This window comes from Poeciliopsis prolifica, unplaced genomic scaffold, assembly GCF_027474105.1.
Source record: "Poeciliopsis prolifica strain line A6 unplaced genomic scaffold, Auburn_PproV2 SCAFFOLD015, whole genome shotgun sequence".
Lineage (NCBI taxonomy): Eukaryota > Metazoa > Chordata > Actinopteri > Cyprinodontiformes > Poeciliidae > Poeciliopsis > Poeciliopsis prolifica.
The window spans coordinates 10,225,129-10,251,070 of record NW_026562390.1 but is presented as its reverse complement, the minus strand read 5'-3'; the positions used below and the strand labels follow the sequence as shown (position 1 = coordinate 10,251,070).

The 25,942-nt window shown below is 37.0% G+C and overlaps 1 protein-coding gene across 1 annotated transcript in view; it reads left to right on the top strand.

Moving 5' to 3' along the window:
• Positions 1-25,942, top strand: part of LOC129366320 (astrotactin-2-like) — a 230,661-nt gene that overhangs the window by 180,666 nt on the left and 24,053 nt on the right. The window contains exons 17-19 of the mRNA XM_055040101.1: positions 166-482; positions 12,560-12,693; positions 14,261-14,409. Coding sequence (XP_054896076.1) covers positions 166-482; positions 12,560-12,693; positions 14,261-14,409 — 600 coding nt within the window. The remainder of the gene's footprint in view (positions 1-165; positions 483-12,559; positions 12,694-14,260; positions 14,410-25,942) is intronic.

The following is a 25,942-nucleotide window of genomic DNA, read 5'->3' as shown; positions in this document are numbered from 1 at the left end:
ACAAAACAGCCATAAAGATCGAACATAGAACATAAACTGCTTGGAGTGTTGGATCCACCCTTGGTGATTTCCAACTGTTGTTTTCTTACAATCACAGTCCATTGCATCAAGGAGTAATATCTGATAATTTCACACGCTCTATTTTTCTCCTCCATGCTATTCCAGAGGCAACAGATCAAGGAGTCGGAGGCGGAGGGCGACGGGAGATTAAGTCTGTTCCCTTTATCAACTACCTGTTAGCTCTACAGAAGAGCCAGCTGCTGTCAGATGACCTGGTAAATGGCGTAGAGATCCGCTGTGAAGAAAAGGGTAGCTGTCCCTCTGGCTGCCACCTGTGCCATCACCAGGGCATGGTGGGAGGAGGGAGAAGCCGCAGTGGTAATGGTAGGAGTGGGGAACAGCCTTCTCCCATCCCTGTCCTCCTTGAAGTCAGCAGGGTTGTGCCACTCTACAGCCTGATCCAAGACAACATCACCAAAGAGGTGAGAGAGCCACAAATGAATTATTCATTATACCATTAAATATATAAAAAAAAATAACCAAATGAGATGAAGCAAAATAAAACTGATCAAACTGATATGTAGTGTTTTGCAAAAAATACAAATGCTTTGAATATTTATTTTAGTTCCTGACTTTGGAAAAATCTGACTTTTTACATAAAAATGAACAGTGTGCCTTCTATGTATTCAGTCTCTAAACTGATACTCTGAGATAAAATCTGGTGCAACCAATTGTCTTCAAAAGTCACTTATTTAAAAATAAGAGTTTGCCTGTGTTTAATTTAATCTCAGCATTGATATAGCTGTTCTTAGAAGGCTCCAGAGGTTTAATAAAGGGCATTAGTGAAAATAAAGGTATCAGAAAGGACGCAGAAGACAAGCTGGACAGAAAGTTCTAGATAATATTAAAGCAGCTTTAAGTTATGAAATAAAACCTTAAACTTTGAACATCTCAGTGAACACTCTTCGGTCCATCAACTGAAAATGGAAATGGAAATTGCAAGACACCTGAAGTGGGCAAGTAGAGCATTAATCACAACAAAAGTGAAAAGGCCCATGGTAACACTGGAGGACACACAGTGATCTGTAGCTCTGGTGGGAGAATTTGTTGACAGGACAAACATTAATCATGCATCACCGGCCTGTAGGGAAGATGGCCATGAGGAGTCTGTGTTTGAAAAACAGAGCACACACACATTTGTGCCATGGTCTTGGGGAATGCAGCAGATGTGGAAGATAGTGCCAAAAATGAATAATTTTGGTCTGCCTGCAGAACATGTTAGAAGACTAATGCGTGGCTCATGTAGTAAGGATGCTTTATGTCAGCAGGCATAGGAATGCTGGACAGAATTTATTGTAAAATCACCAAAGTTAAATACAGTGTAATTCTTGAAGAAAGTCTGATAGAGGCTGCAAAAGATTTGAGGCTGAGGCAAAGGTTTAACTTCTGCAAAGACAACAACCCTAAACTTACAGGCACAACTTCAATGGGAAGGTTTAGTTAGAAATATGATGTATTTGTTAGAATGCCCCAATCAGTGTCTAGATTGACCTATATTGAATTGGGAATCAGGTTCTCCTCACCATAATTTCTGTCTCTAGAGGTGTAAAGGTGTTGTTGAGCTATTTAGAAGGGGTGCGATTTGGAGGAATGTGAATACTTTTCTGACCACCAGTTTAAAATGTCAGCTTCAACTGGTGGTATTAATCAGCTGTGACCCAGTGTCTTTGATAAAAATAGCTTGCTGGGTCAAATCTGACAGGAAGAGCATTCAGCTGATAATACACTGGAGGATAATCTGCACATACTACTCAGTATTATTGTTGATTGATAATGTTAGGCATCAATATGGTGTATATTTGGGACAGGAACCAGCTATGTCATGTTCTGGACAATCCAGCTGTTGTTTTGATGACACTCAATGTGTTGCATAAAACCGTTCCTGACCATGAGCTGATTGAGTTTTTTCTGCTGAACTCAGGTCTCACATGACCATGTTTGATCAGGTCCCATGGGTCTTAATATACTGTCTTTGGAGTGGAATCAGTTGGCTTGGATGTTCCTTACTGAAACAAATGCACAATTTTTTTCATAACTTGGCAATGGTAGATATATACCTCAAAGGACTTGCAGATGTAGTGAATGATGGTTCTGAAAACTTTTGAGTTGGAGAGGCTGAACATATGGGACAAAAATGTTATGTGAAAATCTTAAAGGGCTACTTTTGCTGGGTACTATATATTATGATATTAAATAAAACAATTTAATTGTAGATTTACTATGTAACTTGGCTACTTTGCAAAAGTAGAGCATTTTTATCATTTAATTATGTGAATGAACATCTGAGTGCTTGGAAAAACAATTCAAATTGTGTTCATCGCTGCTTATTCAGAAGGTGCTCGCACACAGTTTGGCATGTTTCGCTTGGAATGTAATCTAATATAGTATGACTGCGGTGTAACACTTGTAAACTGTGTATATTTTGTTTCCTCTGAAGCATTAAATTAATGTCAGGTGCAGTTGTTGCACCTCACCTATAGAGGGCATGAGTTGGTTAATTTTGACAACTGGAAAGGAGTACTGTAGTACAGGCAGCATAAAAAGATGACATCATGGTTGTTCACTTGTGGGGAAGTCTGTGTGTATGAATGTGAGTGTGTCTGAATGTGTGTGTATCGTTTTTTTTATTTAAAAAAACAAGGATGCACTGCTGAATGTAGCATCATCTTAATAGCTGCATGCTGTGTTTCTGATTCATTCTGTATAAGATGTCTTTGGATTCTTTTTTTTTTTTTTTTGCAATGAAAGTTAATCACATCAGATCTGTTTTCCAGAAGCCTAATTTAGGAAGAGGCTCTGGCTTCACTTGACATTTAGTTGACCACATTTTGTCCTGTTTGTGCTACATTTAGTGTTCGTCTTCGGAAGCTCATGTCTGGTAGATTTGCAATCTCTTGGTGCAAGAAGGGAGGCAAAAACAGGTGACTCAGAAATGTTCAACATCCGTAAAGCATGCATCTGATTAGGTATCTCCATAAATATCCATGTAAATATGGATAAGTGCATTCAGAAAGCACACGCACAGCATTAACCTCTGTACGTGCCTCTCATAACAAGCACCACAGCCCCAAAGAGTAGGAGGGGCAATCAATAGCAGACAACCCATAGAGGGCCTAGCCAATACCTAAATGTTAGGAAGTGCAAAAATGTCTCTTCATCGTGCTGTTCCAACCACTTAACTACCCTTAGTTTTGTCTACCCCAAAACTATCCTTGGTCTTATGAAGGCATGCGAGAAGACGACTGGTACTGGAGTAGACTAAGGTACCCCTACGAGTTATGAGCTGGCTTGAGGCAGGATTATTAGCTTCTTATTGATACCATCAACAACTGCATCATCCCTGCAGCGGTCAGGGAGTACATCACTCTGCCACTCTTTTGCTTGCATTTTCTTGTCTTCTTGGCCAAAGCTGCTGCACATCACAATGGCAGATACATATATTGCATTAGAGACTCGCAGCAACCTGTCTGTCTACACACACAATTGCTCCGTCGCTTCATCTTCATGTGTGCATCTGTCTCTCATACACAATTTCACTTGAGACTGTCTTTCTACTTGGCTGAGTCTTTGGGGAAAGACAGCTGCCATGCTGCAAAAGCTCTCTTAGAAATAAGGCCTCTTTTTTTCCTGCTTCACCCTGAATCAATGGTAGCAATCAAATAGAAGCTTATAAGTTCAGTTTATGGCTAGATGGACTTAGATTCTATCTGAATGTGCATTTCTGTTTGGATAAATGTGTCTGTAAATGCCTTGTATCTGGCTTCAATAGATATGTCACTTTCACTTTGGCTCCATTCCTCGTTCTTTTTTCAGCTGCTGGTATCTTTTCAGTGACCTCAACCACGCTATCTGGCAGTTTGACAGGACACAGCTCTCTCATATATATTCCATGTTAACTCAGATGGGGGTACGGACAATGGCTTTATTGCCATTTCTTTCTAAGGACCTTTACTGGAAATGAAAAGAAACTGAAATGAATATTAAGTATGGTCTACCTACATAAGAGTCATTCTACTTAGTTTCTACATGTTGGAAATTGGGTTTTGAAATATTTATTTGGGCATAATTTGCTGTGAGCTATAAGAGACTAGTGAACAGAGAGGGGAAACAAATTCCAATAGAACAATTTCATAGTCGAAAACATTGGGTGGGATGTATGAGAATTTTTTTAGACCTCAAATGTCTCAGTGACTTTTGGTTTAGTAAAGTGCTGTGAAAACATATTTCAGCATTTGCAGATTTCCTCTTTTTTCTTTTTGTCTAATCATCCTGAAGGAAAATGTATTATGAGACAAACTGCAGTTTCTACCAAGTTAAGATTTTAATCATTCTGGTCCTATCTGAAAAAGTAATCACCCCGATTGTCAAATCATGTGATTAATCCCCACTTCTGGAAGGCTGAATTTAATTTCACAAGCCACACCCTAGCCAGAATATTACCAGACCAGAATAATTGAGAAACACTTAAATGAAATCCATATGACAATATAAAATGGGCTTTGAGAAGTCTAAGGAAATTCCACAAGAGATGAGAAATGAAGTCAATGACATAATGATTCACTGCAAACCAAAGAACCCATACTTCTCCCCCGAAACTCATAATGGTCTTTCTGATATTTCGCTTCATAATCCCATGGAATCTGGGAATATTGTGGTCTGATAAAATAAAAATGTACCTGTTATTGTCTGTTGAAACTAACAGTATTTCTGAAAAAGACACCATACCAACAGTTAAATATGTTCTCAGGATGCTTTGCTTGTTCAGAACCTGCTTGATTCACTATAATTGTAAAATGCTGTTATCTGTTAGAAAATACTGAAATGAATATCTGGCCATCATTTTATGACCTTAACCTCAAGAGCATTTGGAACAATGCTCACAGCACATGAAGCCCACTTTTGAATTGTGGTCTTGGTCAAAAGTAAAAAGATAATTCAGTAAAAAAGAGCGGAGCAGAATTATTGAAAATACTCGTTGCTAGTTATCATTAATACTTGATGATACTTGTCGCCAGCCATGGCACAACCAGTTACTGGGTTTAAGGGAGAATAACTTTTTTTCACAGTGTCAGGATGGTTTGAATGGTGTTTTTTTTCTGTCATAAATGACATTACCGTTTAAATATCATAAAACAATAAATGTTGTATTCACTCAAAATAATATGTGTTTGATAGAAAGCCTTGTTTATGACCTGATATGTCTGACAAAAAAAGCAAAAACAAACTAAATATCCATAATATATCCCCGTATTTACAGAAACCGTAAATATTTGCCTGTGTAATTTATTTGCTAGATTTTGAGATCCTTCAGTGATAACGTATTTCAAAAGAAACATATTTCCCAAGTTGCTCTTTTTTTGGGCTTTGTTCAGACTAGGTCTTCAAAGAATTTGTACTGAAAGGAGTTGTGGAATTGGATTTGATTTGACTTAGGTGGTCATGGTTATACACACATGCAAACACTAACGCCGACATGTGGTCTGATGCCAGGGAAAAAGAGCTCAGACCATAAATAAGTAAACTATTGCCTGTGGTCCCTCAGCCCCAGGGTTGCTATGACTGAATTATGGCAAACCTTTTGAACAAATTGGTTTTGAGTCTAATGGGTCAGTATGCTCTATACCCTGCTCATTGGCCACTACCGTGCTTCCTCTCAGCAAAACTGCATTTGAAATAGATATAAGGTGGCAGGTTCAAAATGGGAGAGGCAGAAGGATTAAGCTCAAGTGCAGCATAGGCAGAGAAAGCATTTTACAGAGCCTGACAAATATGTTGTTATAAAGAAAAAAAAAACTTAAGAAATGAGTTGAGTTTTTATTGAGAGTTCAATAAAAACTTACAAATCCAACAAATTAATGGTAATGAAAATTATTGGAGATTCTAGAAATTTCTAATTAGTAATCCACAGCAGAAAGAGAAGCTCGTTGACATGATGTTAGCAAGGCTAGCTGTACAGAGACGCATAAGCTTTTGTGATGGGAAAAAAAGTCACTCACTGCATTGAATTATTGTGCGGTGGTGTTGACTAACGTGTCGCAGATATGGGACAACTCTGTATCCAAACGTCTGCAATATAGCGATGTGACATTCACGAACGATCCGAGTCTTCTGAACTTCTCTTCACTAAGAAGACAGGACTGGAGCCTCACTGAGAGCCGTTCTTTGTCCTTGTAATGCTCGGTGTACACTGCAGTAGCTATCATCATTTTATTTAATTATATACATTGATATTTATTTAATTAGCAAATAAGTGAAACACAAGAACGAAAGAGCACACAGAGCATGCGCATTGCTCATTGATTGTTTTCGCTGGAAGTGGCAGCTGCAATGTCTGCCATGATGGTGGACATGCCTGGCTTCATGCAGTGGGAGAGAGGGTGAGAACAGTCATGGTGAGCGCCTTGTGCTTGGTTACTTCTTGCTCGTTACTCTTTGGTCAGTGTTCATTGTTGAGCGCTGTTTATCTTCAGGGCATTGTTTCAATTGTTATGTTTAATGGTGCAGACTGTGGTGATTTCTGGCATGAATGATATGGACAAATGCCCAGGGCGTTATCTTTTTAGATAAGGAGAACAAAGAGTTTGTTCTGCTTTTAACATTGGTTAAATTTATTTCAGCTCTAAGTATTTAATAACTAGGTGTTTTTATGGGATTGTGAATCTTTCAGATCAATTTGATGATCAATTTTGATTATATTTCACATTTTATTGTGTCATGTAGTGTGAGGCACTGGTCTTGGTCTTGTCTTGGTCTCGGGTTAGCTGATCTTGACTGATCCACAGTGTTCATTGTAGGTGTGACATGACAGAATCTATGCCCTGGACTCACTGATCTCTATTCTGGTCAAGAAGTCATATTTATTGCATTCCCCCATAGTGAACATGATGTTTGGGAAGGTACAGAAATGCTTCAATTTCAATGTTAGAAAACTGAGGCAAAGTGGGGCAGCTTTGGAAAAATGTTTAAAAGACTTTTCACAAAGAAAAATGAGATTAGCATTTGACTTTTCTGTAAGAAACTCTTCAACTCACAAGTGAAATAGGATCAATTAATGATAAAAGCACCCATGCAGTCTGCTATGTGTAACGGAAGATACATATGGGCGTGTTTCTTTTTCTGTAAGGCCTCGTCGGAAACAATGGTATCATATATTCTTTCAAATAATTGAAAATATTTTAAGTATATACTTATATGGCTGCAAGCTTGTATTTTTGTTATTTAACTGGATAATGATACAAAACTTATTGCCCAAACCACATAGCCACAAAATCTACCTTCCTCCATTCCCTTTTCAGTCCTCAGATCAGCTTTCAACAGAAAGCATTTAGGTTTTGCTGAAGAAACTTCAAACAAAAGTCAAGGATTCTGGACAATAAATAGTTTGAGCAAAGAGGAATGATCAATGATTCCTCTCACTTTATTCTTCAGAGTTGTAAAATGTTATAGTCAACAACAGAGTTGTTGGCAAACAAGTATGTACCAAGAATTAACAGCAGCAGGTTTATTGATACAATTGTGACCTAGGTCATTTTATTAAAAAAAATAAATCTTAACAGACCCAGCATTGCACATGGTGTTTAGACAATACATATTACAAACTGAATATTTGAAACACTTTATAATTAAATTATATGCAAGCATCAACAGGCTTAGGCTAAGTTAAGCAAAACTATTATGTCTTTTTATTCTTTTTAAAAATGTTGTCTTTTTCAGAGACTGTGTATTAAGCAACCTATTGACCCTCTTTGAAGGTTTCTTTAATTTTTTTTCAGTAATTGTACCACAGCTTAACTGATCTGAGATCTAAAAACTTACTTGAAAAACTTATGAAAGGGTGGTTGGATTGTTGCTGTGAAAGGCAAAATATTGTTCCAAGAGTTTTAATGTGTCTGGATGAATCTGAGTGTGCATGATGTTCTCCCATCTTGTTGATCCATTCAACAGTAATATCACCATATAGCTATATTTTTCCAAACCGAATCTTAATCCCCACCATACTTTGAAGATGTACGGCAGGACAAGGCGTACAGATCACTGTGTCCACATCTTTAGGCTCTGTTCAGCACAGAGTTTAAATAATAAATAATGACTAGTTCAGTATTACATTAAAATTGCATTTTTGACTGAAGCAAAACCCCTACAGATTTGTTTCCATATGTTAGAAAGATTGTACCTAAGTAATAATGTAAATCCACTCAAGCTGGAGTTTGGCACAGAAATATAACCAGAGCCTAAAGGAAAATAACTTGGGGTGTGCAGATGGTACTTTCATTCTGGTAGCGTACAGTCATATAGGTCAAGAGCAGCACTTCTTCCAGTCTGATGCACACATTACCTTTTGAATCCAAGAATGCAGCTACACTACCATGGAAGGTAATATTGCTGGTCATTGATCAGATTTAGTCATTTGCTTTATGCCCACTATATACCATCTTCTTGTTCTTGAAAAAGTGTTACATTAACAGAAGCATATTATTTGACTGTTTTGCTACACCTAAACTAAGCTGATGATCCTTTGCCTTTTGCAAAGGTGAAGCACTATCAGCAATGGTTTATGTGTCATAATCTATCTGCTTTGACAATAGATGGTTCAAAGAATTAGTTGACCAAATTTGTTTTATGGCTGTCAAAGGACAGCCTTCCCGTTTCTTGATTTAGCTAAGGAAAACTTATTGAAAATTTGACATTATAAGCTTATCGGTCATTTTGATCTCAAGTCCTTTGTCTAAGGTAGGATTTATTGGATCGGATTGCATTATTGGTTTTTTTTTTTTTTTTGGTCACTGGGCTTTTTTAGAACTATTTTGTCACAGTAGTCTTGATAACTCAAGTTACTTTGCAAGACATCTCACGTTTGTTCAGAAAGTTTTTACATCGAGTTACCTTTCCAGAAAGGTTAACCGTATGTGGCGACTGGGAGTTGTCATGTGACATGTCAATCCCCCATCAACCTCTGGATGAACCAACCCACCAGCTGCTCTTAGTGCACAATTTCCTGGAAGTGCTACCTCTGATAAGGTTCCTAGAAGCAGCCCATTGGCTTCTTTGTTAACACCATTACCCTTGAATGATTGGAAAAGTCCCATAAAGGCACTGATGTGGGTGCACACACACACACATGCGCACGCAGATGATCTGCTGTGTGTTCTGACTTAGACTCTATTCCACCACTGGTGATTATCTTATAAATCAATACTGTGGGCCAGCTGGCTAGTGTTTTTGTGTATTAGCCTCAGAATACAGACAGTAATTTGGTCAGCACAGACTAGACAAACAGATTAATACAGTAAGGAGGTCACAATGGCCTCACTTGGCTTCTTGTAAGTCACAACAGGGTTTTTATGAAAGTGAAAGGTTCACTTTGTGATTTGGAGCCACTGAGTCTGCATGGTTTAAATGACGTCAAGACTTTGACTTCACATGGCTGACGTTGTTTATGGTAATTGGTCTCACTGTTTATTTGTAATGTTTTATGTACACTGGAAAAAATTATTGCATTAAATATCAAATTGTTGATCACAAGTAAGTTCCCTGCATACCAATCACAGCATAGTTGGGAACTACTAAGATCAGGGTAGCCAATGGAACAACAGGGATGTCACCAGTCCCTGAAAAGAAATTACTCTTTGCCTTTGAACTGTCCAACATGGTTACTGTCAAGGCTTTGATGAATCTCTCCTTGTCAAAGTGCCTATTGTTTTAATATGAAGCACAAGTAGTGAAGATTTGTTTCATGCTCTTGTTTGGTGAGCACAGAATTCATTTTAAGTTTCTGTGGAATCTATGAATTGTGATTGATTGGTGAATGAAACATACATTACCAACCTCTTGTCAAATGTACTCTGACTATAGAAGTACACTGTCTAGATTCCTTCATCTTCTTATTCCTAAAGAATTTTCTTCTTCCATCCATGTTACTTATCTTCACCATTAGACATTTAACACATTATCACTTTCCACATATATGCAACTGCTTCTCTAATTTTTTTCTTCCCCTGTCCATAAACCTTCATTTCTGTTTTACCTCCTATGTGGCCCCACACATCTCCCCACCTCATTTCCTTAACCACAATTAGATTCTCTGTTTACCCAGTGAAGACTGGCTTGCGTTACTCTTTAAACATAAACACGGTGGTGATCGCTTTGTCTGTGTTTCCCATGTGCAGCCATGCAATCAAGCGCACATACCCATATGAGGTTTTTCTAAGAAACTGAGGGTGGTAAGCACATGGCAGTTCTGTGGTCTTTCTCTCTTTTGTCCTTTGTAGTGGGGTCATTTCTCATATTTATCTATTCTTTGTGCATACATGAACCCAGGGTCTGGGATTTTTGTGATGCCTTTGTCTGTGGTGTACCTCCTGTTGACATGGGGTGGCAAGTTTCCTGCTGTTGGTGTTTTCCAGCAGCATGTAACCACATGGGTGCAAGGGGGTTGAGATGTCCTGACAATTTCTTATTTTTTTCATGGGGTCATTATATGTTCATTGTTTGCAGTCTTTGCTTAGCACTCTACAGTAACTGATCATTCTGCAGTATCAGTTAGAGGGGCTTATGTTGGAGTACATTGTGTTTAATGAGAAGAGGTTGATCTCTGAGGGATCCCCTCTGCCCTCATTGTAAAGTAGGGAATTGCTTTAATGGCTTAAGAGTCCTTTTTTGCACCTTTTCTTCCTCCTGCATCTTGCTGTTTTTTTGACTGTCCTATTTTTCACGGGCTCTCCAGCCTCACTCCCTCTTTTTTTCTTCAGTTTTTCCTCTGCTGCTCATTTAGGTCACTAGTGCTCTCAAAATGCTTGAGTGAAACCAAGTCGTTTTGGAAGAAATTGGTTCCCATGAAAAAATCTTGAGCTTCTTCCACAGCTAACAATGTAACGTTGTGGAAATGTCAAAGTTGCAATTTTTTTTCTACTTTGCCATATATGCTTATTAAAAAGCATGTTCTTTGGGTATCGTGAGAGAATATGGATTTTGTGGGACATCTAGCGCTGTCCCACAAAATGCACTTTTAAAAGCATTTCACTTTTAAAAGTGAAATGCTTTGAAGCATTTCACTTTTAAAACCTTCTGAATAGTAGAGTAAATGTGTCTATATTTGTTGTTGTATTTCAATCGCTGTTGCTTTGACTATGTAGAAATATGAACTGCTGTGTTCGTGGAACAAAAGCTTGTCTGAAATTATGACCAAAAGTATCGGCAGCAGGGTGACTTATTTTGCTGACACCTTGTCCTTCTAAGCTATTCACACAAATACAAGTATGTAGTAGTAAAAACATCAGCTTCTGCATTTAAACCCTGATTCAGTTTTTTTTCTGGGCTGCCTGTTAAGTCATGTGAGGACTTAAAGGATAATCACCTCAAATGTCACTTTCAACAATTGGCACATTGCAGAAAATCTTTGGTGGCATATCTTCAGTGAAATGAAACATGAAATGGCTAACTTAGAATCAGTATTATGTTGCATGTGTGTGCATATTGTGTGCAATTTTCTTTGAGGAATATGGCATCTCATCTTTTCGTTTGGTTTTTGATTATTGAACGTCATGGTGTCTGAAAAAAGAAGAGGCTATTCGGTCCTCTGTGTTGGGTGCGTGGTATGCTACTATTATCTTTCTGCATGGTTCAGTGTCTTTTTTTGCGACCATAATCAAGAATCTCAAAAGCAGTATGCATGAGGCAGCATTACCAACCAGTTAAAGCATATAAATAACTGAGAGCTCTATTGATCCATAGTGTGACTAGGGGGAGCAGAAGTGCTTGCAAACTCCCTGGAAGTCACTCTATATCATGCCCATGGCTTAAAGAAAAGCCCTGACATTATACTTTATTGCTTTGACGGCTATATTGGCATTTTGCTGCCTTTTAGAGGATGACTGAGCTTCTGCCTTTGACTTTTTTCCCTTTTCGTTTGTTAATGAAGCAGCACAAGGAGATGTTAGGAGATGATGTCACCTCTTAATATCTCACTACCCAACCCCCTCTATCCCCGCCTCAGTCAGACTGACAGCAACACTAGCAGATCTCGCACAGAAGCACATAGAATGAGGGAGGTGAGGAGTGACACTGCTCTCACATCTCCATCATAAAAGTAACAGTGCATCAATGATATAGGAGTGCAAGCTTGGTGGTGCTGGTGAGATCTTCCTGCCATCTGGTAATTGGGAAAGGTGGAAATAAAAAGGTCAGTCTGCATGTAGGGGGAAGTGTATAGCTCTAGGGCTTTCTTTTTGTGACTGATTGGAGGTGTGAACAATATGTTATCTTTAAATTCCTCTAAGTGAGCCGTGCTTAATTACTGAGGATATTCAAAATGACCTATCTATCTATTTGTCTGTCTTTCTGTCAGACAGACGGAGAGAAATGATGGGAGGCCATCACATGGAAAATAACTATATGTATCAATGGGATTGGTTGAAAGGGTTCGGGTGGGGATGGGCTTGATGGAGACAGAACACATGTTCCAAGAGATAATTGCGTTTCTCTCACCTGTTACCCTTTGCAGGCCTTCAAGAGCGCCACAATGAGCTCATACTGGTGTGCTGGAAAGGGCGATGTCATTGATAACTGGTGTCGCTGTGACCTGAGTGCCTTCAGCAAAGACGGCCTGCCTAACTGCAGTCCCCTCAGGCAGCCAATGTAAGTGTGAGGTGACACCATGACATCTAGGCTTTCATACCTCACTATGCAAAGAGAAGTTTTCTTAATGCATGCACTGGTTATAAATTAGTATATGCACACAGACATTTACACACACACGCATGGACCCACCTGCCTGTACTTTTTCCTAAGAGTGTTGTAGACGCAAGCCTGGTCCCTGAAGTTCTAATAACTGTTAGCTGACTTCACGCTCTCCCTCTCCTAAAAGAACACATTCATTCAAGGTCCCCTAATAATACTCCTAAGGCTTTTGTGTGTCATTCTCTCAAGAAATGTCTGTCATGAGGACTTCCACAAAAAAGTAGTGGGTTGAAAAATCAACCATAGAGGACAGAGCTATTGATCACACATCTAGTTTATGACTGAAATTAGAATTTGAATAGACACGTTTGAGTGTGGTTGTGTTTGTTTCCTTTTTTTGTATAATCCAATGTTATTTGCCTATTATAAATAACAAGCACTTTAATTTTAGCTTACATTTTCACAATGTGCATGCTATTTAGTGGTTTTTAAAAGAATACCAAAGGCAAAAACAAAGACAAACTTTGAAATATATTCAAATTATTATGCTAGCCACATTAAATTTGAAAACCAAAGATGAGAGAATGGGCTAACTTCTGAATTTGTGTTCATATGAACGTATAGGACAATTATATTAGTATCTCTTGCTAACAACAGCATGCTAAAATGACAATAAAAAATCTAGTTGCGAATACCCTGCACTTCAGAGCAATATCAAACAAGTGTTTAATAATATTGTGCATGGTATTTAAAAGTTTATTTGTTGAAATTGCACTATTTGTGTGATCTATGTAATTACTCATTTCTAACCAGCTACTTACATATTTCTCAGTCATTTTGGTGTATTTCTCTTGAATCATTCTTGATGTTCATAAACAGTGCATTTCTCAAAACAGTTTGTACAAACACCTAAACATGGCATATGTCTGCTTGCAAAAGCATATTTCTTTCTCAAAATCCTTAGTTCATCGCTCAGAATTAAATATCTTTCAAAGAATGTGTCAGTGCCTCAGAATGACAAGCCCATGTTCCATTGCAAATGGATAAGACAATGAAATTGATTAGTCACATTGTCAATATCACAACATACTCTGAAGGAATGTTCTGTTGTAAACTATGGCTAAAGTTTTGATGACAAGTACTGTAAATTGTAATTGTTGGAGATCAATGGCAGGAGACTGGACAATATTCAAATTTACACTTTTACTGTAATTTGTTGACAGACTGTGTCATTATGATACATAAAGGAAAGACAGCACTGCAGCGAACAAAGGATAAAAATAGAAATGGAAACAGGACAATGCAGATCTGTGGGAATTATAGCGCAATATTCCAAGTGATACAATGATATGAAGGAGAACAAATGCTTTTGAAAATTTCAATTCTGTTTTGAGAAATGCACCAAAGCGAGTGAAAAAACTGCAAATAAAGATAATAAGCCAACATTCAAATTAGAATACCAACCATAACAGCCAGAGTGACTGTAATTTAAGTGCTGACTGTTTTGCTTCCTGTATTATTGTAGATTGCGTCTATCCCCTAACCTGGAGCCCTCAAGCACAACAGTGGCCCTGGAATGGATGGATGTGGAGCCACTTATTGGCTGCAAAGTTTCTGACTACGTAATTCAGCATAAACGTGTGGAGGATCCTTCAGAAGCAGAAATCTACACAGGTAGAAAAGATTAATTTTAAAGCTAATTTGTTGACTTGTGTTTTTTTTTTTTTTTTTTTTTTTTTTGTTATGTTTATTCCACTTTTGACTTGAATTGTAATCAATTATTCCTGAAGTATAGATAATGATTCTTCTGTTCATGTTTCTCCTAAGTTTAAAACTTCTTCTAAGCATGAAGTTACTCTATAACTTGGTGTTATAAAAAGAAGGTGGAGGAATTGGCCTGGTATACAAACCACATACAAAACATTGGCTTGAGGACATGGTGTGACGTAGAGGAGGTTGTCCAAACACTGTGAGTGGTGCTGGCAATTGTATTTGCAGGTCAAGGGAATGGTCATTGTTGTGATCAGGGCCGGTATGAGTCATAGGAACAAGCCAGATTCAATCAAGAAACTAGGTGGTGTGGGGGAAAAAAAGTGGCCTCAGACATTGAGATATATAGACAAGCCATCCATCACAACCGGAAGTGATGCTGATGAAGCGTGGGCACCAGTGAGCAAAGAGAGGTCCCAGACAGCTAGGCACACACATGCTGGCAGAGGTGAGGCATGAAGGGGCAGATGGCGAGGGTGACTCACTTTTCTATTTGCCAGTCACCACTCGTGTCGTAAATGGTGTTGTAACTGTGACAAAGTTCAACTTTAGAGTAGTTGCTTTCAACTTTTTATGTCACTGTTGCAATGTATTGTTTGCAATTCTCTAATTTATTTACAATTAATAACTTCTCGTTATGTAAATTGAAAATGAAACTGTTAGTAAAGTATGGCTGCTTAGGTCTAGGGTAAGGATTATCTAAAGTGGCAGTATTATGTAAAATCAACTGTTTTGAGCTTTTTATTGTGTTATGATGTGTCCCGTCATCAAAAGCACACATGAAGTGATGCCTTGATTCTTTTATGTATGCTTTAGAAATCCTTTAATCTCTCTTGGTAGCTATTCTGGATACAGAAAACTAGTGATTTTACCAAGCAGTGCCTATTTGACGAAGCTCCTCCCCCAAGCTGCAGTCTCTTTGCTAAGCTTCCACATTTCAGAAAACTCCCCTACAAATCCCCCAATCAGCTCCTTCAGACAAGCAGCGGCAATTAGCAAACCAGTGGTGGAACTGCGCATTTGTAGAGCTCATCCCACGACAACTTCTCAGTGAAACTCTGGTAAAAAAAAAAACAAAAAACAACAACAAACAAACAAAAAAAAACCTGTTAAACGCTTGATAGAAGAATGTTGTAATGACGTACTGAAGGAGGAGTGTTGAAAGAGCAGGGGCTTCTTAAAGAGACAGGCAGAATTTCAAGGCATTACATTGAAAAGTCAAATTTCTTTTAAGTTAACAACTGAAGGAAACACTTACCAATGTGCTTTAAAATAGCACTATGTGCCTGGAATATACATAATAAAAATGTTTTCTACATTTTATGTAGAAATAAAACTAAACATTGTTTTCTGGCATTCAATAAGATTGTAATGCCAGACTTATTTTATACATAAAATAAAATTAAAAGGCACTGGAATTCAAATTTTGGGGATAAATACATTTTGTAAGGGGTCCTTATTTTTCTTGTACTTTTTCATATTTTTCAAGTTGGATGATTTGAACTGAGGCCTGTGTAATCATGGCTTTCTCTCCAGACTTTTAAGGTGGTTAAATGTCAAAGATTTGTTCAACAGAATGACTTTGAACCATGTTTGATAATCGCATGGTAAAATCACAAACTGCAGAGCTTAAGCTAGAAAATGTATTTGGCGGTGTAGGGCAATGTGAAGGGATACACCTATTTTAGGTGTCCAAGCCTAAAATAAGGTAATATTATTTTAAAAAATGAGGTACAAAGTTGCTCGTTGTTGTTTTTTTTTTGTTTTGTTTTTTTTGAGATTTTAAAAGCTGAAGAGAGTCAATGTTTCAGTTTTCTGGAGGGAGTTCCAGAGTTGGGAACTCTCATTACTCCAGGAGAGTGAGAAAAGGCTCCATTCCCCATGGTGCTGAGGAGGACACAGTTAGGTAGATAGAAGAGGAAGAATGGAGAAAACACAGTCAGATTACCAAAAAACTAATATTATAAAATATTGACGTAAAAAAAAAAAACGTAATATATGAAAACGATAGTCAGCTGGTGCTCATGTTTGAAGAACCTGTGGCTAAATTGGCACCCACTGAAGAATTAAAACCTTGCTTCAGACTGAGGCATGTAAGCGAAATGAGATAGTCAGACACTCCACTCAACCATGCTGAGTATGAGTCACTCACTGAGCACACACATACAGCCATGTGCACACTCATACAGATGGCAAAGACTGAGGATGTTCATCCGCTTGGATATTGCCCTCTCTGTGTCTCCAAAGCTATGTTTCTATAGAACAGCAGAGGAGACTGACTCCTTTGATCATAACAGTACTTCACATAATGATGGTCATAAACACATTTTCTCATGAAATATCAAGAGTCCCATGATTATGGTCTTATTCAGACAAGGTGTTGGAGTTTTATCCTGCTGTATAGGAGTTTAGTGGGGAAATCATTCAAAGCTCATAATGTAAGGTCAGTATTCAACTAAAATGTGTATTTTATTTTTATTTTTTTTTCCCCCTTTTGAGTTTGTAGATAATGTGATTACATTGAAAATGTAACTCTGCTGAATAAATAGGTGGGAATAGCTCTCATTACTCCAGTCATGACTTAAAATTAAAAGATTTCTGCGTATGAACTATTTCTCACACCACCTAGGTCATTGTTAAAAAGAAGGCTCTCATTACGCAATGTGCCAACATTTTGCCTGAAGATTTGACATTCATTGCAGCTTCCTGCATGAATGGATGCAATTAAAGTCTTAGAAACTCTTTGCACCGAACATGATTTTCTTTAACTGTAATGCTCATCGGTTTTGCTCATATGAGTTTCCTCTTTCATTATCAAATGAAAAGATACCACTCTTAGATAATCTCTAGTTGAAATTAATTTAAAAATCCTGCCTTTTTAGGAGGCTCCGCACCCAGTTATTCACAGACATCATTGTTGTGGGTTGCATCAGAATCAGACATTTTATTCTCTGGCCTTCTGTCAAACATTCTCAAAAATGCTGTATAAAACTTGGAGACGGACCGAGAACACCACATGCTAGTTGACATTCTTATAATAACATTATAGCTACCTTGTGATGGACTGGTTGGCACAGGGTGTGCCATGCCTCTTTCTCATTAAACTTTGGACAATTACATGATTCTCCAGAGTTTGGTGATCCTGATAGGCCTACATGGGCACAGAAGATGGATGGAGAGACAGATGGACAGATAAACACATGGATGGCAGCAGATCTTTCATTCAATATTACAGACACTAACACTAACTTAATGATCCATTTCAATGCCAAATTATTTACATTTAGATTCAATTACTTACAATATGCCTTATCCAAAGGGGCATTAATGTAAAGAAAACTATCGTAGAAGTTCAGTAAGAAAACTTTTCAAGCTTCTTTGCAGTTTTTGACAATAGGACAAAGTATAGTATCTGTGATGGAAAACTAAAATTAATCTTTGAGGTTTTTGGAAACATAGATAACATATGACAGTTCTGTATGTTTATTTATGAATTGTTATATTTATATTTCTTAATGAGAGATTTTTCATGTATCAGTTTAAATGAAAATTGCTATGCAAAATAGATGCTATTGTTTTATTTGTCCTTTCAATTGAGCCAACAGGCCAAGAAAAAAATCCACAGTTTTCTTTATTCTACATTGTTTGTTTTTTGTACTGTCCTCAGGGCTTTCCATATATGAGAAGTCTTTATGTACCATAAAAATAAGTAATGACGGATTCCTTTTGTGATGGATATGCAGAAAATGAGTGACTTCACTGGGCTCTACACAGACCTCTAGATGGCACAACAAGGCAGAGCCAGGATTTATTGGAAAACCAGTCAGATAGAGAGCACTGGTGTGTTATTGTGAGGCTCAGCATTTCTCTAAAGCAAGCCAGCTGTGAAATGTGAAGGTACATCCACAGTAGGCACATAATTTGGAGCCTCACAGATTTTAAAAATGTTAAGCTGTGTCAATGGCGCTGTGATAACATGAAAAAATAATTTCAATCTGGGTATGTAGTAATGCAAGTCTGAAAACTGATTCTTTGTATTTGTATTTATTACTGACTGTGAAAAGGTATTAATCTTACTTCAGTCTAGTTTTACAGACATCATCATTTATATTTCATAAAAGAATACAACAGAGTTTTGGTAAAGAGAGAATAGGGAGTATTTTTAAACAACCTTCAGGTCTGTTTTGTGTCTATATGTCTTGTCTGTTTTGCAAATGGTTCCTTGTAAAAGGCAAACTGCCAAAAACACCACGGTACTTCTGGACACCATCATTACCAGCTTTCACTTCCTGTATCAGATTGATTTATCAAATCATAGGTGAAATCTTATAAGCGTTCATCATAAGGCTGTGCTCACCAAAACCTATTCACCACTAAACAAAAACCTTACTTACTTGTAAGGCCAGGTTTTTAGTGAGATTTATTTAGTCACAAATTAATTACAAACACTGTGTAAAAACAGAAACAGCAATCGCGTTGTGAGAAGATTGGAGTCATATTAGGGCAGTATAGCCAGGAAGAGACGAGGAAAGAGAGAGCACAAAGCAAAAGAGAGATAGGGGGAACCAGACAGCAGCAGCATGGAGGGCTCCAAAGCAATGATGTCACCTCATGCTGGTACTATTGGACTCAGAAACAGATTAGCCATTTGATCTTTGCCCTTAATTTAGTTCCAGTTTGCTTCTTCCCGCTCATGCCGCAAGCTTATTGAGACACACGACATGTGGATCTTGTTCTGCTTTTCCTCTCCTGTCATATGCCTAATACCTCTACATAACTCTGCTCTTTCCACATGTCTTTTGCGATCACAATCAACGGTATCCCCCCTCCTCCCTTGTTTATGTAACAGCTCCATCATTGCCCGAGACCAAGAATACACCCCAATGCGTCGATAAGCTCTTATTCAAAGAGATTGAATTATATGGAGATAAACGGTGTCCTTGAGTATGGGTGCAGATAACAGATTGGAGTGACACAGCTGACTCTCTTTGTTTTGTTAATTAAAGATGACCTCATCGCTAAAAATGGACGCTGTGCACCTCCTCGTCACGAGCTTCGCCATCAGCAGATTGCAGATTGCAGGCAGGGGGCCAAAGGCTTTCTGCAGTCCTTATTCCTTTTTGCTTCCTTTCCCATTTCGCCTCTTTGCACGCACATTGTTAGTCTCTGCCTTCGCCACAGGTCTAGACTTCCCTGATTTATTTTTTTTTTCTACTCCCAATTTTTCAATAATTATGATAATCCTTCAGAGTTGCCAAAAGCTCACTAATGAATGTGTGCTGGAATTATAAAATTATTACTGAAGCAAGATAAGAATATTGCCTCTTTTCATTTGTCTTTTTTTATTTTTTATTACGGGGTACTTTGTTTCTATCAGTTATAGTGAAATTGTATTTGTTTGGCACAAATTATGAGTCAGTCAAATTTGATGCTGGGATAAAATCAATTTTCAATGCATTTAAGCATTAAATCAGTATTGATTAGTCTCATTCTGTTTAGAGTCAGAGCATAGAAGGCTTTTAAAACATGCCCATAATAAAATGGCTTGCATTATTATAAAGACAGGATCCCTAATCCAGCTGGGTTTACTGAGGGCTGTTTGTGTAATTCAATGGACACATTTTGGTGTTTGTACAAGATCTTTACCCCGACTGTTCAAAACAGACAAGGAAACAAAATGTGCAAAAAGTTTTTAAATTCATTCTACTATTGCGATTCAGAAAGAAAACCAAATCTCTTAGTCCGTCAGGGATCATGTGATCAGGAATTGTGGATCAAAATGTATTGAGTGAGATATTTTCATGCTGGTTCTACTCAGCAAAATGTTATTTCCAGGAATTCCTCAAAAAATGTGTTATTGAATTTATGCAATTTAAAAATTGAACTTACCTATAATATTTTTTTTTTAAAGTTAAAGTTGTCACAAGAATAATAATCCTTAACCATAATCACAAAAACACATTGGTTCTCCCATCTCACATTACTCCAGTCTTGCTTTCTCTTCTCTTCTTTGGTTGCCAGTAAATTTTAGAATTCATTTTACGATCTTAGTTTTTACTTTTAGGGCCCTACAATGTCAAGAGTCCCAGCATATTGCTTACTTTCTGAAACCCTATTCTTCTTCCTGTGCACCAAGGTCAACTGGTCAGAATATGTAGGCAGTCCCACACACTCGGTTTAAAACTTATGGGGATTGGGCGTTTTAGGCTGTTGCTCTAAGACCGTAACGCTCGCTTGTGCTTTCCTTCTGTTGTACTGTTTCCACTGACTCTTAAAAAGCTCTTAACTAATTAACTTGGTGCTATAGTTTGCTTCCTTCTTTTGCAGTAGTCTCCAGTCTGCTGGACATTCAGCATTCTGACCAAACCATAGTTCACTTCAATCGGTTTTTAGTTAGACAAGAGTTGCTTTCTTTGTTTTCATTTGATAATGTATTGGAGCCTTTAGTTATGTTTTTCAGTTATGTTTCTTTGTACATCACAAATCAAGCAAAACCAGGTTAAACCAATTAAACGAGGGCAATACTTCCAAAGCTGAATGTTTCGTACACATTTTGTGGTTGATTAAAACATTAGATGCTCACATGTATGGCCCTAAAACCAGAAAATTAAATTTTTCTTAAGAACATATTCAGGCAAAAAAAATTTTTTCAGTAAAAAAAAAAAACGTTTAGTGCAGTAAACCTAGACCACACATGATTCACATCAAAATGGTGGACACAGGGGTTCGTTAGTCTTTGACAAACCACGACACCTGACCCACTGTCTTGCTGTGCGGAAAGGGCAGAGGCTACTGAGCTAAGCATTTTCAGGTTGTTTCACTCAAAGAGTCTTGGAGTTGTGGTGGGAACTGGGAATTACCCAGTACATCAACTGGCATGTAGGAAAAGTGTAGTATGTAGTTGATATATGTTGTGAATTTTACAATAATTCTGGCAAATATATTTTATTTGTTTTGTCAGTTTCATGACAGTCAAATATGTTTTATGAAACAAACATGTTTCAACACTGGATTATCATTTTATTTTTAATATCGACTCTGTACTGGTTGACTGTGATGCTGTCATAAATACCACTATGTCTTGCAGTGTCATTTCAGTGCAAGTCATACTGCTTGTCACATTTTGTACATCAACCAGAAACTTGTCGATATTTACAAAATGTTGAATCAATCCACCCACCTAAACCCTATATGGGTTTTTGAAAATTGGAGTTCTGGCTTTTCTTTCTTTCAACAGTGACTTTTTCCTTAAAAAAAAAAATCTTAAATATTCTTTTCATTCTACTATCTAGAAATACACAGCGATTATTATCTGGAAATAGTTTGAGTAATAAAAATAATTAATAAACAACACAAAGTTTTTTTGAAAGCTTTTTCAAATAAAGCCCTGAACATTTACAAGGAGAAATTTTAGAAAACTATGAGGCAGGGCCATAATGGTGTTTTAAACCTTTCTAGTTAAAATTATCCATGCGGGTACAACATGGTCTCAGCCATAGTATTCATTAAATCATTCCTAAAGTTTGTTGTTTGAGCCCACTTGTATAAACCATGGCTAATAAATTGTTGTTTTTATGAAGTGAGCATTCATTTTAGCAAAGTAACAATGTGTTTGTTGAAAACATTGATTATGTAATGGGCACGGATTCTAATAAAATAACACATGATTTCCAGTTTGGTGGGAAAATCCTACATTTAGAGGGAACAAAGCAGCTGCCAGGTTTGGAATTTTAATCCCACAAGAGCCACTGCAATAATTAACCATTTGGATTTGTTTTCTTATCTCTTCAGCACAGTAGATACTAAAAAAAAAAATAAATCAACTTACTATGCAGATGGGGTTACAAATGATTGTTTAGTGTTATTGACTAAAACTCACAATCAAACTTCTATCTGTAAAGGTGATACCTGAAGCCTGATTGGACAGAAATACTTTCCCTGGAGCATTAGGGAGAGTTACTTATGCATTTCGTTTTTATTTGTTTTCCCTTTTTTCTTCAAACTGCTATGTTAAATATTGACGAGAATTAGTGAATTACAACATTTGATGATTACTGAACACTGTGATAAATAAACACGACCACTTTTGTATCCCAAAGTATTGTGATGCTACTTTTTATGGATTATTTCCTGAAGTTTGCTTTATTTTTGTAACCTGGGTATGTACCTGATTATGTGTTGCATATTATTTGCATTTGTGCCATTATCACAATTGTTTAGTGATATTTATGAAAAAATATATATATTTTTACAATTATGATTTTAGTTAGTGTTGTTGGTGCACAGAAGAAGTAGTTGAGCTCAGACTCCCACAAGTGTTTAGAGTGATCACAAATTAGACAATTGGTTATGAATTTTCATTTATTTTTCTGCAAGGTTCGCCAACTCAAATTTAAGACTTTTAGCCCTCTTGCTGATCAAATTGAGTCTGCAAACTTTATATCTTGTGCGCAGTCCAGCAGTCACACTGACCATCTGTGTGCCTTTGAGGGATTTTTAGTGGTTTCAGTCTAACAAGACAACTGTCCCTGTGCTTCCCCGCTGCCCGACAATCAACCATGACATCCTCCTGAGTGTCACACTAAGACTCTGGGAGGATTAAGAATTTTTGAAGACCACCACTGATCCTATATCAACCAAAAATGTAAAATAGAAATGTGTGTGTCTGTCTGTCACGGTTACTCCAGGGTTACTCCTGGCTTCATACTGGGTGACATCTTATGTCTTCATCTCCTGCTCATCATATTGTTCAACGTTTCATCAACACAAGTGAGAGTTACAATATTATTAGGATTTGTACTGTCAAACTGCTGAAAAACTGCTAGGTTTAGCACAAACTAATATTAAGCTTTACACACATCTTCAATTAAAAGAAGAACTGATTTTAAACTCTTCCACAATTGCTTTATGCATCAGACCTGCTTGCTATGTCATTCTTTTTGTCAATTTCATTATACTAATGGACCATCTATACATTTCTTTCTTGTGTTTGGTAGAGAGACATATAGGGAAGTATACCACTATAATGTCTTACTGTCCACCTCTTTTATTTTTCTTGTATCTTTAGGTGCATTTAAGAAATTAAAATATAATTTGTGATGATGAACACTGATTAGGACAAGACATCATAAAGCAAATATTGATTTAAAGATACACATCACAATTTCTTTCTTGCTGCTCCATTTTATACTGACAAAAATCCCTCACAAGAAATCTAGAGCTGCCTCTATTAAATATGGTCTAACATAACTTTCTATTTTGAGGTCTACAGTGTGCATGAAATTTTGTTTTGTTTTTTATATTGATGCAAAGGAAAAAGGTTTTGTATCACTAGTATATTTCCAGTCTTATGTCTCACAATGTTTTGGTCCACTGTTTCTTCTTCCTGACTGCCAACACGCAGGTCACTGACAGATTCTCCCTGAATATATGTCCGATTCCTGAGCCCTTTGGAAGAACATTGTCATGGCTGATCATGCGTCTTAATTAGCGCCAAAAGCCTGTGAAAGCCGGAGTAGTTTCTGAGGTGGAGGTTCCAAACATACCCAAATAAAAAGCACTAGAAGAAAGTTTTCTGGTTTCAAAAAGAGCATTTATAATAAAATAATGAAATGATGAAATATCTTCTGAGTTGACTTCATACAAGAAATTCAAAAATAAATGTTAATTTTGTGGTTTAGAAACCACAAAATCACCCATTCACTGCAAACAATAATCTCAACCACAGCAGCTGCTTTTGCTTGTTAATCGCAGCAGGAGGCGGTGATTAGCCCCAAAAAATAAACAAATAAATATCTACCATTAGCAGCACTTTTGATTGATAACATTAATGATTTAGCAAATAATAAATACAAAACTTGTAATTTTAATAGTTTAACATTAGATTTATATAAAATATGAATCTAATAGTTTAGATGAACCTAGTATTAATCTAAACTATTATTTTAACATATTTTTATGTTAAAAACATAACTTTTTAAAATATTTTTAAAATATCCTTTAACTTTTAAAAAATAACATTGTTAGACATACAGTTGTGTCCAGATATTTACAATGTACATGCAATATCAAAATACAATATTAAAATATTTTGTCCTTACTGTTGGACATTTTAATGTTTCAAGTTAGTATAATGAAATTAGTTCAATTTAATTAAATGTCAGAATGAAACAAAATTGTCAATGATGTTAACAAAATAATGTACTTTTTTCACGTTTTTTTAGAATATTCTAATTCACTTTATTAAATTTAAAAGCAAAGCAATGTTGATTTATCTTTTTTGTGTTGTAGCTTTTTGATCTTTTGATAGGTTAAATTACATTTGAGTTAGATAGACACAAACCTTTAAATGCAGTCTAAGGAAACGTATCAAACACACTGCTTCCTTGTGACTTGATGGAAAAATCAAAGGAATCAGTTAGAATAATTTGGAGAATTGTGATCCGCAAATCTGGTTCATCCTTGTGTACCACTTGCAGATGCCAAAATGTATCACGTTCATTCGTGCAAACAATTCTATGTGAGTATAAACAATAGCGGGATGTTGTTCAGTCACACTGATCAGAAAGGAATGCGTGTGACAATCCCAAAACAAAAGCAGGAGACCTTACTGAGATGCTGGCTAAACCTGTTTTCAGAGTGTCCTTATATGGTACTTGAGGTTTGTAAACTAAAGCAAACTATGCTCTGGCATTGACGGAATATGCCACTCAGGGAGCAGGAAGCCATTATCAAAATAACATAACATTTCAGATTGCAGTTTACAAATGCACTCGGCAACAAACGCAAACTGGCCACAACAACCTTTCAAGCCTGAGAATACCATCCCAACTATAAAGTATGAGAGTGGCGCCATCATATTGTGTGGGCATTTGGCTTCAGGAAGAACTGTGTAAATGCTTTACAGTTTGGAAGGCATCAGCAGGAGACAACTTTAGGGGCAAATTTGGAAGACACATGCTATCACTTGGGCACAAATGGGTCTTGAGGAGGGACAATGACTGAACTACTGCTGTTGAAGTCTCTTGTGGAAGGTGAAAGCACTTTGACCAGTTCTTCACCAGTCAACCTCTCTTTCCACTTAATCTTGTATCTATAAAATTAAAATAATTTTGTCAACCCTACCTGATCTAAAACAAGAAAGGTCCAATCTGCTTCAATGTCACTGTGAGAAAACTGCTACAGGCCTATTTTATGCAGATTTGTAAATATTCTTCAACCGACAGTACTTAAACCTATCATAATATGGTCTATTTTTTTTTTAGTTCACTTTATTACTTTTGTTTTTTCCGTCATATTTTAATAATTATTCTAGTGGTTTACTCTGCCTCAAAATCATGTTAGAGATGATTTTTGTCAGAATTTGTAATTGTTTGAGTCCACTATTAAATCTTCATAGTCTTCCATTGTCAGAAATTGAATTAATTATTAAGTACTT